At 47.5% G+C, this 20,805-nt stretch overlaps 1 protein-coding gene across 2 annotated transcripts in view; it reads right to left on the bottom strand.

The window, feature by feature from the left end:
• AMOT (angiomotin) overlaps positions 1–18,040 on the bottom strand; it is a 69,529-nt gene extending 51,489 nt beyond the window's left edge. Inside the window, exons 1-3 of one of the 2 annotated variants that reach the window (XM_083372306.1) lie at positions 17,789–18,040; positions 2,524–2,664; positions 954–1,846 (exon numbers count right to left, since the gene is read on the bottom strand). In XM_083372306.1, coding sequence (XP_083228432.1) covers positions 954–1,789 — 836 coding nt within the window. In that variant the 5' untranslated portion in view covers positions 1,790–1,846; positions 2,524–2,664; positions 17,789–18,040. Of the gene's footprint in view, positions 1–953; positions 1,847–2,523; positions 2,665–4,384; positions 4,407–17,788 lie in introns of those variants that run through there. The other variant, XM_083372307.1, reaches the window with a different exon arrangement.
• Between the last annotated feature and the right edge of the window lie 2,765 nt (positions 18,041–20,805).

Raw genomic sequence — 20,805 nt, 5'->3', positions numbered from 1 at the left:
CCACGGCGGGGGGTGGCAAAATGGAAGACCAGCCGCAGGTGATGATCGGTCCATGACAGGGGCATAATAAATGGAGAGCCCCCACCAAGATCATCCAACCACCGTCCAGATAAGAAAATCAGTTCAAGGGTGTGGCCTCCCTCATGAGTTGGTTCAGAAATTACCTGCGTCAGGTCCATGGCCGTCATGGAAGCCATGAACTCCCGAGCAAGCTCAGATGAACCTCCCAAGGATGGTAGGTTGACGTCTCCCAAAACTATAAGTTTGGGGAACTCAACCACCAACCCCGAGAGGATATCGAGCAGCTCGGGCAGGGCTGCCGCTACGCGACTAGGCGAAATGTACACGAGCAGCAAGCCCAACTGCGCCCCAGAGCCAAATCTCATAAAGAGAGACTCACACCCGACTATCTGAGGAACGGTGGTCTCCCGCGGACATAAGGTCTCCCTAACGATCACCGCCACACCCCCACCCCTACCCTGAGCTCGAGGCTGGTGTAGCACCCGGAAGCCTGGTGGGCAAAGGTCAACCAAGGGGACCCCACCCTCTGGGCCCAACCAAGTCTCCGTGATGCAATATCCCTGGTTTCAGAGCTGGCCCTGAATCCCACAGCTCAGAATGAGAACCTTCAGGCTGAACTTCAGTGGTGTCATATTTTCAGATGTGGGGGGTCAAGGAAAAGGTGAAAAAGTGGAAGGCCAGATGTAGTACAGTGACGTTGACATGCAACAAAAGCGTCCCCCCCCAATTGAGAGAATTCTCCAGAGAAGATGAGCCTCCAATCCCCCGACCCAACACTAGCATCCTGGTGCCAAATTGTAACAAGCCCAAATTCCACCACCTTTGACAAGTGCCACTCAAGAACACCCGACAACCAAAAGGACAAAATGGCATCCAAGGGGCAGCTTCCTAAACCTCAGTGCTTAGGACCACGAGGAGGCTGAACTGCTTACCGGAATGAGCCATATTCAGGGGGATGCTGGTACCTCATGGTGGGCCCGTCAGAGCGTCCTTGCTGTGGCAGGCGGTGGTCACTGTAGAAATGCCCAGGATCCAGTGGCTTACAGCTCATGGACGGGCTGGACACATTCTTGTATGGGTATTCGGGAGGAGGCCCCCTGTGCTCTAATCCTTTCACCCCAGACTGCGGAGGACCTGCCCCAGAAGTCTTGTAGAAGTCATTAGTCTGCTGGGAGGAGAGAGGGGAGAGCGGGGCGCTGGTGACGGGGGCGTGGGCCTTCACGCCGCTGGTGGCCAGGGACAGCTGCATCAGCCGCTCACTCAGGGAGCGGACGTGTCCCTGCTTGAGATCCTTCAGTCCTTCATCCTGGTGGACCTTCCCTGGGCTCAGCCGCTGCACTGTGGGGCGCCCTTCGGTCCTCATCTTCTGGTTGGTGACGCCGGTGACATAAAACGCGGCTCCGACACTAGCATGTGGTTGACCCCTGAAGTACTGAGACTGGACTTTGGCTTCTTCATAGGTCGGGAGGTCCTCACCTGTTTGGAGCCTTGGCGAGAGCTGCTTCTCCATGATACTGTTGTCCATTTGAATCTCCTGGCCCTGGGGCTCCTGGCGAGCAACATGGGTCCCAACTGAGTGGTCCTGGTTGCTCAGCACTTCGTTGGGAGCCCCGGGGCCCCCGCTGCTGGCAAAAGGCAGGGTACTGCCTGTGGCCTGCTGGTGCAAAGCAAAGAGGCTGCGGCTCTCGTTGGGATTCCCATATCGGAGCTGCTCCTGCAGCAAACGCTGTAAAACTGTCGTTGAGGTTTGCTCTTCTGAATTCCTCATCTCCACTGCGATCCCTCCTGGGTGGAATGCAAAAGGTGGGCCGTGGCTGCCCCGGGCCTGGAGGGGGAGAAAGGAGGGTTACTGGAGGAGCCGATGAGGAAGGGCAGAGGGGAAGGAAGGCAGGGGGAAAACTTTAAAGTTAGAAGAGATAAAATAAACAAATAAAATTAGGAAGACCCTCTCACGAAAGGTGAGTTTCCATGGACTTTTGTAAACTCCCCACCTTCCATGGGGAGATTTCTTGAGGCAAGGACCACACTTTTTAAAATTTCTGAGGGGCACAGGGACACGACAGATGACAACACATCACTACAGCAAAAAGGTCCGAGATATAACCTCAGTTGGGAGAAGAGTTTAAAGGTCAAATGGCTGAAAAGGTTGGTGCTCTCCATCCAGGGGGGATCTCTGCGCTTCAAAAATAAGCTGATGGTTGGATAAAGCATCTGGGATGCCCATTCTGGGCTCTCTATCAACCAGGCATGGTCTAGATGAGTTGGAGTGCAGCTCCCAGACTTCCTGCTCCATAGGCTCGTGCACTGTGCTGAATGGAGTAAAATGTATGAGAAGAGTTTCTCAAGTCACCATTCATGGAAGGAACTTTTTGTAGTTGCTCAACAGTTAAGGCTTTCATTTATACTATCTGGTCCCAAAATATTAATACATGTAAAGTATGGTGGGCAGTTGCCATGGATGGAAAAGGACAAACAATCTCTGAAGGCAAAAGCACTACTTACTTGTATTGGTGGACTCAGAAGAAGTCGTTCTGAAACATGAGGAGAAGCTGGCCCTTTTTGGCAAAGCAGGAATAGGGGTTTATATATATATATATATTCACGATCCTGTTTTGATTGGAGTTACTCAATTAATTCTTCGCTCTGTAGAAAGATTTGAAAACAGGAAAAGGTGAAAATTAAAATTCTATATATAAATGTATGTGTACGTGTGCTTGTGTATCCCCATTAACAAGTTTCTTAATTTTGAACAAAAAGCTGGCTATGTTGTGCCTTGGGACACCACAACATTTATTAAATCTTTAATACCTGAGAAATGTCCTTTTATTTCAACACACACACACACGATTATGGAATCTTCCAAGCTTTTAGTGTTCTTGCCTGAGAATTTTCAGAGTGTCTAGTAAAAGCATCAAAGGTCTTAGAGGTGAAATGGATGCCATTTTTTATCGTATTTTTATTGCCTACCTCTGCAAAAGTTTTCAGACTTGGATCTACCTCTTAAGAATCTGAGATACCCAGATTAGAAAGAATTCTAGGAACAGGCAATAATGCAGATGAGACTAGCAAGCATAATGTAACTGAGAGAGACTGTAAGAAATAATATCTGCTGAAAGGGAAATATTCACAATATTTCTAATACGCAAAGAGTCAATACTGTATGAGGCAGTGACTATAATAATTAGAGTACCAAGACATGAAGACCCAGGTTAAAATCCATGTGTACGCCTGATGTCTCCAGGGTCACTTGAGACTAATTAATTCCTTTCTCAATAAATATATTTTGAAGTGTTAATGAACATGCAAAACTGGAGAAATGAGGAAACACAAAAAGAAACATTTTTCCTTAATTCCTTGGAAAACGAATGGAGTGAATTTAACAAAAAAAATCAAGCCAATGCAAAGCTTAAAATACGCACACACTGGTTTGAATTAGGAACTAAAAACCATATAAACAACCATGTTTATGGCTTGGTATTCTCAATGGTTTACTGTAAAGTAGAGAAAGTAGATTTAAATGGATTGAAGACCTGAAACTCTGCATTTAAGCAAAATTATAGCTGTTGGTTGGGTTGGGTGAATTAGGAGAATAGTGAATAAAGTTGTGGAATGTTTTTAGAAAGTAGCGAAGAGATGGGCATTTTATCTAGACTAGAGAGCTTAACTATGATTAAAGCTATATACAAATGACTGTAGAATTCATGTGACCAAAGATAGGAGGACAATGAGAGACAACTCATATCTTTTTTTCTGACTGGTTCCTAAGAGAGCTACTAAAGGACATCCACACATCCACCCTTCCTCCTCAAAGGGCTAGGAAAGGACAGGAATGGTAGCATAGTTCGGTCCAGACATCACAAAACTGAGAAAAATGTTTTTTAAAACACAGCAAAGTAGAACCTCAGCCACCAGTCTCCGCCTCTCCCCCCCTTCAATACTCCTGAAAATTATTCCTAGGACTTGTCCTAATCAGTAACACTAAAACAATAGCAAAAGGAGTAAAAAGAATGAAAAAGAGGGGATAAAAAATTCCAACCGAAAAATGAGGATAAAAAGTTTAACATATCAGAAGATAATTTGCTCGTAAGAAAGCTAGAAATATTTAAGACTGCAGCAGGATCATCTTAGCACAAATTGCCAAGATAGGTCTTCAGAAAGGAAACAAGCTGCCTTCAGAAATGAAAGCTCAGATATTGGTGGCTTGCAAAGTACTTATTCAGATTCTGTAAAAGAGTGATCAGGTTCCCATGGAGAGTCAGCTTTGTTCTATCCTGATCCACAACTAATGAGGATTCCACACTCATTTTGCCCTAGATCCAGCAGGATCTTGAGACTGCAGTTGTTTCAACAAAACAGGCCATACTCCACATAACTATCTGCAGCACCCTGGATCTGCTGAAGAGTCCTCAGAATTTCCTCTAATGTATCGGTAGCATCTGTCATCTTTGTTGGTCAATGACTGACATCTGTCATCCTAGCCAGATCTGAAATTAGATAAACCCTTGTCTAACTATTGCCACCATACTGACATCCACAGTTCATGATCCCTATTTCCCAAACCTACACATTCTAGGGCAGTGTTTCTCAACCATGGCAATTGCTTGCATAGTTTTATGGGTGGGACATTTAACTTTGTATTGGAAAATTGTTACTTGTGTATTCAGACTTGGTTTGACGAATACTTTGTAAGTAATAAACATGTTCTTTGAGGAATTTGCAAGCCTCAGAGTTCTGCTTTATTTGTCTCTGTCAGTCAGAACCATGACATTAAACCAAGTCTCATAAAACTTCATTTTCTCGGGGTACTGGGCCACGACCACGTACCCACTCACTTTTGGGAGAGCGGTAAAGAATTGGCGAAGATTCAAAATGGAGGAGAAGAGTGAAACCGCTGCTAGCCGCAGTGGAACTCCGGCTGTCGGAGTGCAGGCTGGCGCTCCAGCCACCAAGGAGGCGTCACTGGCCGGGGCTCGGCTGAAAGCCAGATTGATCCAACCTGGGAAACTGCTACCGCAGGAGCTACAATCCTGGCGAACCCCTATCAAACCGAGGCTGCCCCTCAGGGCAGGAGCACTCCTGTAACCGCTGGAGAGGAGCTGCTATTGCTGCCGTCCCAGGGTTCTTCATCTGCGGATAGCAAGAAAGGAAAGGGGTCGGTGGGATGGGACGACTCCGGAGAGTGGAGGTTTCAGTCTGCAGTCCACAGCCCCTTGCTCGAACAGCTGAAGGAGAAGTTCAGCAGGCTGGAGGTAAAGGATACAATTTCCATTGCCCAGGAGGTGGGTGCCGTGAGGAGGAATGCCAAGAGCTACCCATCTTCTCCCCCCCCCCACTGAAGTCCCAGCCCAACTGCTGGAGTCCATGGCGCTTTGCCCAACCCCCAGCCAGCTGTGATGTCAAGCCCTGTATTCCAGCCAAGCCCACTGCCGCGGCCTCAGGATGACAATCCCAGAGCCCAGCCAAGGTGTCAGAACCCATTTCTTTGGTGGGGGGGGGGCTTTTTTCTTTTTCTCTTTCCTTCTATGGCAGACATGTCAAACTCACGATGTCATGTGACATCGCGCAACATATCGGATGGTTTTTGCCATTGCCAGCAATGGGGTGGGCGCAGCTTCCGCAAGATGCATCTGGCCTGCGGGATGGCAGTTTGACACCCCTGTTCTATGGGTTCTGCCATATTTCTGGGGGGAGGGGGGAGGCTTTGCAGGGATGGTATGTGTACTGGCCTCTCACTTAACTGCTACAATGTATCCTCTCCACTTCCTCTATCCGCTTGCTCTTTGAACTGTTTCCCTTTGATGCCAACCTGGGGTGAGAAAGGAATGTGCCTCCAGACATCTGACTTATCTCTCACTGCAGAAGAGAAAGTACAAAGACCCAACAATGTTTTCACAGCCTTGTGAACGGAGTCTTATCAGTCTTGTTCCCACAGTGGACTTAACACCTGGGGCTTGGCCCGTTTGAACTGACCAGATGAACTGTTGGGGTGGGGTTTGCTTTTTGCTCTTTTAACCTATTGATTTGAGCGGGAAACCCTCAGATCCTGCCTTCTATGCCTACTGTCAGTTTCTCCTAATAAAAGTTCCTTTTGGGATGAATCTGTTTCAAGAGTTCTGCTTTCTTGGGAAGAGGTTTTGAAGTGGGTCCTTACATTAGGCAGGATCTGCAGAAGTCAGTCAGCCTGGAAGGAAGACCCTTACCGCGGGGACCACTCAAACCATGTCTGAATTAGGTACGGAGACAGAGGAAGCCACCATTGGGGGGGGTTCTCTCCAGGCTGGCCCGAGTGGATGCAGCTCGCATTCCTCCAGCTCCTCCGATGAAGTCGTGGTCGCCCAGCACTGAGATAACCCGAGGTGGTCGATGGGCATTGAAAAGAAGGAGGGCTGGGAGTGGAAGGCCAGGAAGGTGACCCTCAAACATGGCAGTCACCAACTGGGATGGAAATTAGAGATGGAGAGATCGCTCCATCTCAGTGAAGATGAAGATGAAGAAGAAAGACCAGCCCGTTCCACCCAGCTCCTGGAGCAAGCTATCAGCATGCTGAGAGTAGCTTTTGACTCCCTCAAGGAAGAGAGAGCTGACCCATGTCGTGGCATAGCAAACCTAGGCACAGCAGAGGATGCAGGGGGCATCAGGATTGAGGTAGCAAATCCAAGTTCTTCTACCAGCACTTTAGAGAGTGTGGCCACCACTACAGCAACAACCACTCCTGCCCAAGCCACACCAGCTGATAGAGCCGGTCACCGACCCAAGAGGAGGTTCCCACAACTGGAGGTAAAGTACAGGTAAAGTACACAGATTATAGGTTTTCCTGGTCCACATCCTGAGCTACATGGAGGAGTATGGACAAGATGTCCCAAGTGACCACGGGAGGGTTTAAGTAACCTCTACCCCCTCCCTTTGATGAAGGACATCCTGGCACATTTGTCTAAAGGGAAGATTTTTTTCAAAGTTGGACTTGAGAGACATATTACCGAGTCAGAATTTAAAAAGGAGATAAATGGAAAACCGCATTCACTTGCCCATTAGATGGTTTCCAATTCGGAGTTCTGCCATTCAGGCTTCAGGAGCACCCTTAGTATTCATGCAATTGGTAAATGAGGTGCTCCAGGAACACCTCTATAAGGGGGTGCTTATTTACCTGGATGACATCCTGATATTTACTGAAACTAAGAAGGAACATGTAAAACTGGGCGGGACTGTGCTGAACAGGTTGTGGGCAGCCCATTTGTATGCCAAATTATCTAAGTGTGAGTTCCACAAAGATAGAATCGATTAACTTGGATATCGCATCTCATCAAATGTTATAAGATGGACCCCAGAAAAGTCCAGGCTGTGCTAGAATAGGCTCCGCCCCGTACCAGGAGGAAATTGCAAAGCTTCCTTGGATTTGCAAACTTTTACTGCCAATTCATCCCCTCTTTTGCACAAATTGCATTGCCCATCACAAACCTATTAAAGACAAAAAGGGATGGGAAACCGAAGCCCAGCCAGCCATTGAAATGGACTGTAGAATGCTAAGCCACTTTTGAGAAATTAAAGAGGTTCTCAGCAGAACCAGTGTAAAAACACCTGGATACTGAGAAACCTTTTATAATTCAAGCGGACACTAGTGACAGCAGTGGGGGCAGTACTGCTTCAGGAGAATAATGAAGGAAATTACAACCTTGTGCATACACATCGAGGAAACTCAGACAGAACAAAGGTGGAAGGTTTGGGAAAAGGAAGCTTATGCCGTCCGGTGGGCTCTCTTAACCTGGCGACATTTCTTGGAGAGGAATAAAATCCCTTTCCAGGTATGGACTAACCACAAGAATCTGGAAGCCCTAAAAATACCCAGATAATTTTCTCCCAAACAGGCGAGATGGTCCCAGCATTTCCACCAGTTCAATTTCACCATAAAACATCTACCAGGGAAAAAAAATTCCTAGCAGATGCACTGTCATGGCTACCGCAATGCAATAGCACCAAATCAGAGATAACAGATCCACTCATGCCATCAAAGCAATTAGCAGCACCAATCACCACTCGAGCGCAAGCCAAAACTCCAAAAACACTAATAAGCCAAGCTGGAGTAGAATTCAGGAAAGCGCTAGAGAAAGACGAATGGTTTCTAAACCACAAAAATTTGTGCACCATGAATGATGGACTTCCATGGGTGGGAGGGAAACTACATTCCAAAAAGCCAAAGATTGACATTCATGCAGCTTTGCCATGACTCCAAATCTGCCGGACATTTTGGGTTTGTGAAAACCCTCCATCTAGTGAAATGGCAATTTTGGTGGCTGTCAATAAAAAAGGACATTGAAAGGTATGTAGCTAGTTGCCCAATATGCGCAGTAGCCAAAAGGAGACAGGGGAAAACCCCAGGACTGTTATAAATGGTAGCTATGGACTTTATTGCGGAATTACCAGAAAGTGAGGGAAATACAGTAATTTGGGTCGTAACGGCCTTATTTTCTAAATAGGAGCATTTTACTCCATGCCAGAAAATCCCCACTGCCAAAACCTTAGCAAAGTTATTTGTACAGCATATTTACTGACTACATGGAGCCCCACAACAGATTATATGAGATAGAGGGGTGCAATTTACTTGAGTTTTGGAAAGCATTCCTAGAACTTGTCCCACCCAGGGACTGTCATCTAGTCATCATCCTCAAACGAATGGTGGGACGGAACGTTCAAACTCAGTACTGGAGCAGTACTTAGGGTGCTTTATAAACTACCAAAAAGACAACTGGACCGACCTGCTTCTGTTCGCAGAAGTTGCCTATAACAACGCAATACATTCCAGCATAGGCTACACTCCATTCCAAGTAGTGATGGGACAGAGTTTTAATCTGATGCCTGAACTACTCTCCACAGAACCGACCATCCCCTCTTTAAAAGAGTGGATCGCACAACTCCAAAATACCTGGCCAGTTGTGAGAAAAGCTTTAGATGAAGCTAGGGAAGCATATAAATTCCAAGCAGATAAAAAATGAATTGAGCCCAAACCATTCCAAGTAGGAGAAAAAGTATACCTGTCTACAAAATATTTAAAGTCCCTAAAAAGGTAAAGGTAAAGGTTCCCCTGCACATGCGTGCTAGTCGTTTCCAACTCTAGGGGCCAGTACTCATCTCTGTTTCAAAGCTGAAGAGCCAGCGTTTATCCGAGGACGTCTCCGTGGTCATGTGGCCGGCATGACTAGACGCCAAAGGCGCACAGAACGCTGTTACCTTCCCACCATAGTGGTCCCTATTTTTCTACTTGCATTTTTATGTGCTTTCGAACTGCTTGGTTAGCAGAAGCTGGGACGAGTAACAGCCGCTCAACTCTGCTACGTGGCACTCAGGATTCGACCCGCCAAACTGCCGACCTTCTGATCGACAAGCTCAGCGTCCTAACTCACTGAGCCACCGCATGCCTTGTTTAAAGTCCCTACACCCCTCTAAGAGATCCAGTGAAGCACCTGGGAACCTTCTCGTCAGCTCCGGTTCCTATAAAAACTTCGCACCTGTGGATTGGTTGGAAGTGAACTGGACAGTTGGGCTCTGGGGTGGGGTTTTTGAAATGACTGTTTTAATGTAGCAATTTGTGCAGGAAACCTTTAAATCTTGCTTTCCTCTCTTGCTATCACTATCTCTCAATAAAAGTTCTTTTTGAAATACTGCCTGTTTCGAGAGTTTTGCTTTCTTGGGAGGAGTAGTTGAGGCAGGACTTTACAGACCTCAAAAGCTGATGAATGGTAAGAGAACTAGGCGAACAGCAAGAAGTCACAAAATAGAAAAAGTTGGGCAGACTGAGAACTCAGGACATAAGCAAATACAGATAATTGCTTCCATAATTGCTTCCGGCTTTCCACAAAACTGAAGGAAAAGAATTTGTGATAAACAGGACGCTATATTTTGAACTGGACAAATGGCCACAATGGGGGAAAAAATTCCCCTTGTCAGTGAATGCTTCTGGAAAGTGAAAAGACCAATAACACAATCATCTTCAATTAAGCAAACACTGTCGTTGGAAGGGCAAAAGGTTGTGCCAGGTGGCCTCAGCATTCTGTGCTTCTCATCTTACATGTGGCTTCCCCTTTCTTTCTCAATTTCTCTGTCACTCTGCCAGCTATGATTCAGATGAAAATACAGGTGTGGCACCAGCAGGTGCATGGATGGAGGCCAGATTTTACATCCTCATTCCATTCCTTATCCTTTGCTGATTTCTCATTCTTGAAACAGTGCAACAACTGGCAATAAAATCTTGACTTCCAACTGTTACAGACATATCATTCCAAAACCAAGTGATCATTTGTAGATATTTAATCCATAACTGAAGAGTTCCTTGTTGTTAAAGGTCAAACTTTGCACTACCTTGATGACTAGAATGCTACCAAGGTGTTTTCTAAGCCATCTAAGGATATGAGAGCTGGAACACCCAAAATGCTTTAAGTTGGCCTGATCCGGCTTGACATTTCTATGACATTATTGGATGCTGTTATAATGAGCCACATTTTAGCCCAGCTTCCAAAAAGTGGTGTGCTGGAAATACAGGCATTGTTCCCCATGTAGAGTCCAATCCTAATGTATGGATACCTAGGATTAAAAGAATTTGTTCACAAGGAAGTTGGCATTGGATTTGCAAGAGTAACAAAACAGTTGATAAAAATGCTTTTTCTGGAAATCCCAGACAGAAATACAGGGACAAAACACTTCCACAGAGCAAAGTCTTGCCCCACTGTGACCCAAAGTCTCCTCAAAAGAAATAACAAGAGCATTGCCATTTAATGTTTAGACTCTGTTCTTCTAGTTTTCTCTTCAGCATTTTAGGTCCCACTCTTCTTTGGTTGTTAGCAGCCACATCCCACAAGCATCCCAAGAATGCATTGGCGTCATTCTCCTTTCTTCCAGTGGTTTGGCCATTCCTTTGCTAATTTAAACCAGACCTGTGCGCTGGATGACCATTAATGAAAACCATATGAGATCATCCTCTAACCTTCCAAACTATCTCCAAGAAGAGCAGAAAGGTTTTCAGCAAAGACTCTGATCTTTCTCATTGGCGTAAAAAGTGCTTAAAAAGTGTTAAGCTGCATGGAAAAAGATCAAATGACACCCATTCTAGCCAGGCATTTATTTGCTGTGGGTTTTTCCTTCCCTGGATGAACTTCAGCCGCTGACATGGTTCCTATGATTATCATTAAAAGACTGCTTTACAGATGTCAGAATTTCTGACCTACAATATTTTAGACAAGTATTTAGAGTCAGTTGAGATTGAGTCTGTACACAATACCACAATAAATAAATACAATCTAATTAAGCAATCTGTAAGGGAGCAAACAGGTAGTCCTCAACTTACAACCACAATTGAGCCCAAAATTTCCACTGCTAAGTGAGACAGCTGTGAAGTGAGTTTTGCCCCATTTACATCCTTTCTTGCCTCAGTTGTTAATTTGAATAGCTGAAGTCATTAACAACACGGCTAAGTGAATCTAACTTCCCCACTGACTTTGCCTGTCAGGTCGCAAAAGGTGATCACATGACCCCAAGACAACGCAACCGTCACAGATATGAATCAGTTGTCAAGCACCCAAATTTTGATCACGTGACCCTGGGGATGCTGCAACAGTTGTGTGAAAAAATGGTCCTAAGTCACTTTTTTCAGTGCCACTGTAATGTCAAATAGTCACTACACAAGCTGTTGTAAGTATTTGAGCTGCTCCAGTGCAGGAGGGGCTCTTATCACTGGATCCACACAAAGAGCTGCAATGGAGATTCTTGGACATGTGGACCCAGGCACTATCATTTACAAGTCACTTATTATTATGTTGTGTGAATCCAACCAATTGCACCTCATTTAATATGCCACGATCAAACAAATTCTGGCTTGGATGAATTTGTCTGAAGCACAAATCCAGATTTCTGCCTCCAAAGAATCCCATTGGTGAAATTTGTAGGACTTTTTATTCATGAATTCAATCAACAAAGTTATATCCCACCATTCTTCTAGGAGTTTAAGACAGCTTATGTAAGGGTGTGTAGCATGTTTATATGTGTTACACATGTGTACACTTTTGAGAATTTCATTTTTACTGTGTGCCAGTGTGCCCACAGTAAAAAATGGCAATAAAGGTTATCTCTCTATCTCTCTATCTTTCTAGTTCAGTGGGTTTTTACTTCAACTTCAGCAATTCTGAGATGCACAAGAATTCTGGGAGTTGAAGTCAACTCATCTTAAAGTTGCTGAGGTTGAAAAACACCCTTCTAGGTGGAGCTCTATTTATGCTGTAGGAAACCTGGGAATTAAATTATGCTGAAACAAGGTCTGGCCTGGGATCACTCAGGTCTGAGAAGGAAATATCCCTAAACTCAAGGGCTGCATTTTATTTTACTTGGGGGTTCCAAAGCATATTATTCTGACCTGGTGATTTAGCCCCCCTTCTTACCATTGTTAATCAAAATATGTAGGCTACATCTACTACAGATCTGGCCTGACTATTTGAAATTTTATTTTGTTAAATATTTTTAAAGTAAAATGACTTACTCTAAGTTGTCATTTTGCAACCAGCCTTTAATGACAGGGGCTACTGCCCCCCCTCCGATGGTCTCTGGTGCCTGATGCATCCAACCCGCCCCCCCCCTCTCCCTCTTTCCTGCAGGCAGCCCAGAAAGATTAAAAAGAAAAAAAAGGGAGGAGACCTGCTCATCTTCTGAAACAGAAACCATCTCGCAGAAAACTGCTGGATGCAGAGTGGCTATGTGCCTCTCAGCAAGGAAGAAATCTTGCCGGCTGAAGAGGGTTTTGCGAGCACACACACACACACACAAACTCAATGTAAATAAACAGAGGAAGTTACCCTTGGAACACTAAAGAGAAAACTCCCAAACATGCTCACAATTTTGAAGAGTGGGTTAGTTGTCAATAATCACAACTCTTCTCTTTGCTCCAACAGGCCAATCCCAGCCATGCGCCCCAGGCCCTGAAACGTCCAGGTGCAGCCACTGCAGTGGGAGCTCTTGCATGGAAAGAGATCCACCCAGTGCTGGGATAAGCACCTGTTTCTGCTGTCTAGTTTCTTTTTGAACTGGGCGACCAGAAACAAGACCGAGGAGCCTCTGGCCCAGGAACCCCCAACCCGGAGGGATTGCTGCTGGCCTTTGATGGTCCAAAAGATCCATCTTGTCACTGACTTTTTAATATATAAATAAAACCATTGGCTAAGACTGAAGAAACTGTGTTTTCCTTGACACATTACAAGACAGGGGTGACAAACACTACTAACTTGGATAGCTTTAAAAGAGGACTAGATCAATTCTGGGAAGATGGTTATATCAAGAACTTTTAGTCTCAAATGCACAATGTGCACTTATTTCATACTTGAGCAACATCTAATCATAACAACTCTGAGCAGCTTAAAAATACCCCGACATAGTAATTTGGGGGAAAACACAACCAAGTAGTTTTTAAAAAGCCAGGGACACATCCTCTATATTAGCAGCCCCCTGGAGACAGGTTGTTCCGTGGACCAGGGGGGCATAGTTTTGTGGGTTGCCTGCATCCTCTGGATGGGGCTTCGCTCATTTTCGTGGCCTGGTTTCTGACATGATGCAGCCCGCTGCCAGTCCACAAACTGGGGGTTGGAGAACCCTGGTTCAGCTGAAAGGTCTTCAAGAGAGAGAGGGACTTGACTTGCTTCTGCTGGACATGGGAAAAACACTGGAGGCCTTTTCTGGTCTTGGTGGCTGATCTGGAATCCATGATAAGATGGGCCAGGATGACTTCATCTTATAGCCTGACCATCAAGGGGTCAGAGAAATACCCTGGCTTTATGCTTCATCCTACGCTATGATTTTAAACTATAACTTAGCTTTCCTTGACCATGAAGTTCAGACTGAAACATAACAGCAATCTATAAAGTTGGATTCATACAGCTAAAGTTGCCGGTAGCTAAAAGCAATAAACCATGTTACATCTAAAACTTAACTTCTATGATTCACTCAGTCCTGTCTGATGAAGGCATTTTTTTCTGAATTAGGTTTAGTATGGCAAGTGTTCTTGTTTCTTAATGGATTTTTTAAAAAATTATGAGCACTCATTTAGCCAATTTTAATGTTTTAAAGCAACCTTACCACTTTCTCTGAATGTTAACTTGTGTTGTTAACTGCCTTAAGTAGAATCTGGATGGATAAAGGCACACATCCTCTGCCAGCAGCAATGGCTGGAAGACAGAAGGGAAGAGAGGGGAGTGCTACAACTGCTGCATCCATCCTATAAATTTCTCTTCTGCTACTTCATAATGCATGCTTTTATTAGAGTTCAATTTTCCCTTAAGGAAAATGTGCAGTATGACAACTTGGAAAACTGGCTTTTTAAAAGTCAGTTATTAAGTGCAAAAACAGCCTGGAATCAGAATTTAGCTTTTGCTGATTATGAAGACACATCTATGGTATTTGGTGAGAAAACTGAAATGGTTTGCTCTTCCTTTCTCCTGGGACATTTTTTGGCTTCTCAGTTTAGCCCACAGCCCTGGGGCTCCTCAATGGCCTCTTCCTCAACTAGTCATCAAGTTCAACCTGATAAGCCATTCCTCTCTTTCTCACCTGGGAAGAAATCTTTGCTTCGTAATCAGGAGATAATCCGAGATTAAGGCATGCAGGCACTCACAGGAGCTGCCCAGGGCTAGTTCCTCCCTCTCCTCTTGTGCTCCAGGCCATCTTTTCAACAGAACCTGGAAGGGCCTCTGCTGGGCCATGAACAGGAGGCTGGATCCCCCAGGAAGCAAAGCATCCACCTTCCAAAGTGACTTCCTCACCTTTTAATCAAACCATCTTGGTTAATGTGACACCAGGGGGAAATCTATGATGAGAACTTTGCCAAGTTTAATTTAATGAAGAATAAATATAAAAGAAATTACGACAATTCTTTTCTGACCTATCCTCTACTTTTTGGAGGGTGGCTCATGCCAGAGTACTCAAAAGCCTAGCCTGGCTCTAAAGGCAGCAGCTGTCTGTACCCTAGCTAAATGGCACCTCTGAGTGCTGAGGAAGATCACCTTTGTGAAAATTGACATTTAAAGTAAAAAGTATTTTTAACAGGCAGAGAGTAACAAATGATGTCATAGAAATGACTTTTTAAAAAGGGATCATTTTTGCTTTAGTTTTTGATTATTCTAAATCAGGTTAACATATACTGCCTCTCTTCAGTGGTTCTTCACCGAAGAAAAATGGAGAGACAACACGTGTGATCATTTCTATTTCTTGTCCAATGCTCTCTGACATCAATGGCCTAATTTCTGGGAAGGAATTGCAGAAAATAATTTAAACAGCACTTGTGTGGCCACAGGATGCCAGCCTTCTATAGGAGAAGTAAAAAGGCCTGGAAAAGATTCAGCAAGTGCAACATCCAGGTTTTCCATTATTGATGACATGCATTTAACTCACACCAGAATCTGCAGAAGAAACACAGAACTGTACTAGACCCAAGTAATTTTCTGTTTTAGCAATAACAGCACCAAAAAAAGGCCTCCTTTGGATTTCTCCCAAATGAGGTGATGCAATCCTTGAACAGAATTCAGGTAAGGCTAATTCCCCACACCTATCAGCAGTCACTGATCAGCAGCGAGTGTCACCCTGGATCTCCATCAAGCACCTGGAGCTGGAAAAGGAATTTCAATAGGAGAAAGCCACCCAATTCTCTAAACCAGGGGTTCCCAACCTTTTCTGTACCCTACACCCCTAGAATGCTTCTGATATATTCTTGCAAAACTTACAAAAGTTCGAAATAATAGCGATGAATTATGCATATACACTATAATCTTGAAAACCCAAGTTTTCGCACTCCTGGCTGGGAACCTCTGCTCTAAACCATCTGTGTGGATTTGGAACAGCCTCAGGGCAGCTTCTTTGTTTTAAGGGTAGAAAGGAAATAAAGCTTACTAAAACCCAGCTTCACTCAAGAATGAGATTGGAGTCAATAGCAGCGTCACTTGCCAGATAGACAAAATAAGAGTAGCTGCTCTGTAGCTTAAACAGAATACTTTGAATCCTGGGAATGAGCAGTTCCTCATTTGCTAATTGAGAACAAAAAATGCAACTAACTGATCATACAGAACAAGCAACAGATCACAGATATGCAGATTGCAAAGCTTTTTTTTATCCAATTGCAAAACTGGAATGTCTTCCCATTTTTAGGCAGTATTATATACTACCCTCTTCTTTACTTATGAAGGCGCAAATGTACTTGAACCCTCAAATGTCTGAATTAAACAGAACTGTGACCATCCCCAGGAGGAACTTTTCACACCTGTTATCCTGTTAGACGACTAGTATCAGAAGTGTACTTCGTAACATCGAAAAACTGTATATTGAGTAAAAACTTTCTACACCACATATTTTTTCTATGATGACTCAATGAGCATCAATGAGATGTGAGTGGAGATTTGCAAAAGGAGGTAACAGAGATTATGGGAATTCAAGTCCAACAGTACAAACGCCAAGGCCACGGTCCTAAGGAAAGCCAGCTAAAATGGCACCAGTCACCAGTCTTTTCTTAAGAAGTACTTTTGTTAAATACTAATTATTTTTACCAAAAAGCTGCTGCTCGATGGCTTATTTTTAATCATTTATCACAACAAATCCTTGGCCTGATTCATTGTTGCAAGCTAGCATTCTGCCAATAAACTTCTCCAAACAATGGCTTTTCCACTGCAATTGCAACCAAGGTTTGTGGCAAAAGACCAATGGCTTAGATTCCCCATCGGAGCCACAACTCTGGACGCCAAGCACAGCAGGGGCCGGGCCTTGCCCACTGGACCAACCTTTCCAGGCCTGTCCTAGTCCAAGTTCAAGGAGGGCCCTGCTGGAAAGACCAGACTGGTGTCACCCTGCTGTGGGAATTCAGAAGCCACTTGGGGGGTGGAGCACCTGCCCCACAGCATTCTTCTTCTCCCTGCTCTGCCTCCCAGCCTGGGAATGACCCAAGATGGAGCCTCCAGATGCACCAGGGAGGAAGTATATAGGATGCCTCTAAGGACCGTCCACCGATGGCATCTGATGGCCGCTTGGACGTTGGTGCCATCGACACAGTCTCCAGAGTGCATCAAAGAGCTTCTCGGCTTATGTCAAGCTGAAAGCTCATTTCTTAGAACAGAGTAGGAGCGGAAGGGGCCTTGTAGCTCCCTTTGCTCCGGGCACTTTGGTCCAGGCACCCAAGATGGCTCCTGAGGCCAGAAGCCAGGGTCGCGGGAGCCAAGCAGCGTCCTCCGGGCCCCCAAACGCCCGAGGCCCCTCGCCAGATTTCCCCCTGCCTTGGAAGCCCCAAAGGGGGTCCCCAGCCCTTCTCCTCTCGGGCAGCGGAGCAGAAATCCACGTCAACGCCTGACTCCCTCGCCTGGGATGGCCCCGCACCAAGCTTGCCGGCCGCAACGGGGGCACCAGCGGCCACACCGAGCCAAGCCCGAACAAAGCGCGCCCGCTTCGGGTGCGCCCAGCCGGCCAAGCGCGGCGGAGGAAAGCCCCCGGAGGGTGCCGTCGCCTCACCGCGCCGGCCGCTTCCCGAGGCGGAGGGGGTCCCGGCGCGGAAACCTCCGGGAAGGCACGAAGCCGGCGGCCCGCTCCCGCCCGGGGGAAGCCAGAAGTCAGGCGGGGGGGAGCGATGGCGACGCCGGCCAGAGGGAGGCGGGGCGGCGCCGAGCTCCCTCCCTCGCCTCGCTGGGCAGCGCTGGAGCCCCCTTGCAGACCCTCCCGGGCCGCCTCCAGACGTCGCCCCCGCCCGCCAGCCCCGAGCGAGGCTCACCGGGGGCGCCCGGCACGGCGGGCGGAGGGAGTCGGCGCTCCCGCGGCCAGTTCAGCGGCCGCGCAGCAACGAAGCCGCCGCCGGCGCCGCGCCCGGCCAAGAGTCCATCGCCGCCTCTGAGGAAGCTCGGCCGGCCGGGGCCAGGCGGCGGCGGGCGGGCGGGCGGGCGGGCGGGCGGGGCAGGACGGCTGGGCAGCGGGGCGAAGTGGCCGAGCCCGGCGCTCCGCAGCGAAGCTTCCCCCGCTTGCAACGCCAGCGGGGCGGGCAGGAAAGGATGCCAGAGCCACACGCCGCCCGCTCACTGGCCCGCGCCCGCCCCGTCGCGGACGGCGGTTGGCCGGCCCGCCTGCCAGTCCCGCCCGTTAAGAACGGGGGGGCACCAAACAAGGGCCCATTGTCACCGGCGGGGAAGAGCGCTGCTCCGGCCCCGGGCGCCCCCCGCAGGCAACGGACGGCGGCGCCCGGCGGAGCAAAAGCCGAAGCGCCCCTTCCGTCGGCCCGCTGCCCCGTTGCCGCCGGGGCCCCGTTGGGTTTGCTGCGCCCGACACTCCCCGCACCCGGGCCGCCTCCTGGGCCAAAAAGCCGCTGAAACGGGCAAAGGTGGCGCGGCTGGGCGCCTCGGTCAAGGCCCCGGGCAGCTGCGAGGACCTCACCAAGCTGAGCTGCTTAGCCTCCGTCCCCTTCCCGCGAAGTCCCACTCTTGCGCCCGGGGGGGGCAGCCCTCTCCGTTGGACCCCTGAAAGAAGGGCTGAAGGCCGGGGAGGAGCCTCGACATCTGTCCCAAATATCTGCAGGAGACCCCAGGCTCTCTCTCACCTCTCTCCGAACCAGACTCGCTGCACTCAGGGTTTTTCATCCCCAAGCAGCCAAAGCAGACACGTTCCCAACCTGAGGACCCAGCCGCTTTGCACCAAGAGTCAAAGAAGGATTTGCGAGGCAAGCAGGATGGGGAACGACTGAAACTCTGCCCTGCTTTCTAGCCCCTCCTCACAGCCCCGCTGCAACAAAGCAAAGGGTGGAAAGAGTGGAGAGAATCCTCAGAGGCCAAACCCTCCCAGCCCAACAAGCAGACGCCACAATTAGAACATTTCCCCCAGAAAGAGACTCGTTTCCTTCTTGAAAACATCATCCCTTCCGGACATTTTGATCCAAGAACATGCATGCAGACCTACATTTAAAGCAACAAAAAAGGCCGAGGACGCGCCTGTTGCTGGAGCTCATTAGCTCTGCTGAACTGTGATTTTTAAAACTTTTTAAATCTTGTGAAATATTCCACAATAACCATGGGAGATGAACTGGAGTGGCCAGGATGGTAATACAGAATCAGGGGACCCCAAATACATCTTCTTAACCGTAAAGGTAAAGGTTCCCCCGCACATGCGTGCTAGTCGTTTCCGACTCTAGGGGCCGGTGCTCATCTCCGTTTCAAAGCCGAAGAGCCAGCGCTTAACCATATTTTAGATCAAATAATTTTCCAAAATAGTTGCATATTTTCAAATTTCCAACCTCTCTGCATAAGGGTGGACATTAAACTGAAAAGGGGGAGGGGGAAAAAACCCGCCATCTTCCAGCAGTGCCTTGACCTAGGACCCTGTTATATTCTTGGACAGAAAGACAGCGAGGCGGCTTCAGGTGTGCAAATGGCTTCTTGAAAGGTTGTCACAGGGCAGGGGTTAAATTTCATGTCCATAGGTAGAAATGTAGCAGCAAAGAGACATCTATATTCCACATACGGAAGAATTTTCGGGTTATAAGAGCCACTAAGGCATGGAACAGCCTACCTCCTGGAGTGCTGGGGGCTCCATCACCAGAGAGTTTCAAAGAAGAAGATTGGAAAGAGATTGGTCTGGAATGATTCAGGGATTCCTCACTGGGAGGTGTTGGACTATTTGACCTTTAATGTTCCTTTCAGCCCTATGATTTCTGATTTTATAACATTCCAGCTTCCACAATCAGAAACATTTCCTATCCTATCTGTCAGGATCTCCATCACTGGTCTGGCGCCTTGCTGGCACCCTGCCATCAAAGGGGAAGGCAGGGGGGAGGCATTTGGGGCAATCCACACTGTTGTATCTAATGGTGGGAAATGGGGAGGGGGAGCTGACATATGAAGAAGACCACAGCTGTTTGTACTGGTTATGCTGAGCATCTTCAAGGCCGCTTGCCCTGGTGTGAAATTCCAGCAGCCTAAACAACCCAGATTTTCCCACAATATCTCGGCGATCCCAGATTGGGGTGGCAACGGACCGGACATTGCAGGGTGGGATGGGGAACGTTGGGTTTGGCTCTTTGTACTGGTGAGTGGGAACTTCAGTTCCAGCCTCACCTTCCTGTAACCGACATCTTTAGTAAAAGTTCTGTTCACTTCAATCAACTGGAGTCTGCTTTCCTTGGGGTAGGTCTGACATTAGGCGGAAACTACAATTTTGGTCAATGCGGACAGGATATTACCTCTAGTGTGGGGACTGCATACAATGTCGACTCGAGAACTATCAAGAAGAAATTGAAGCCTGGGGAGAGGCATCTATGAGACCCCCTCTGGTTGGACTGCATCTTTCCAATTGGCTGGGGGAAGATGACCTGCTGAAACCCAGATGGTCCCTAGGGGTCAGAAGAAAAGAGTGGGAAGAGAAACTCCAGGGGGGTGACATTAACCCACGGGGGCAGGGCAGCCGCTGACACAGAAAGCGAGCAGAGCTGGAAGGGCTGGAGGAAGAAAGTGATGAGTGTGGAGAAAGCGACTGGGCAGACTGGATGATGGAACAGGCCATAAAGTTCATGTGGGGGATCTTCAAGAACCTCAAAGCATGTGAACCTTGGCTCGAATAGGGCAATCTAATGTGCATCCACCCCCCACCACAGCTGGCAACATCCATTCCACTGTGATGGCCAGCACCTCAGCAAGCCCAACAGCGGTGGCCACCACCACCCTAGTTCCAGGTGTGGCTGCCTGGCAGGGAGCACTTGCCCCACGGGGAAGGAGAGCCACAAGACACCCCCTGGGTGTGAAGTTTAAC

Source organism: Vipera ursinii, assembly GCF_947247035.1.
Source record: "Vipera ursinii genome assembly, chromosome: 12".
Lineage (NCBI taxonomy): Eukaryota > Metazoa > Chordata > Lepidosauria > Squamata > Viperidae > Vipera > Vipera ursinii.
The sequence above is the reverse complement of the archived record's forward strand: the minus strand, read 5'-3'. Positions and strand labels throughout refer to the sequence as shown.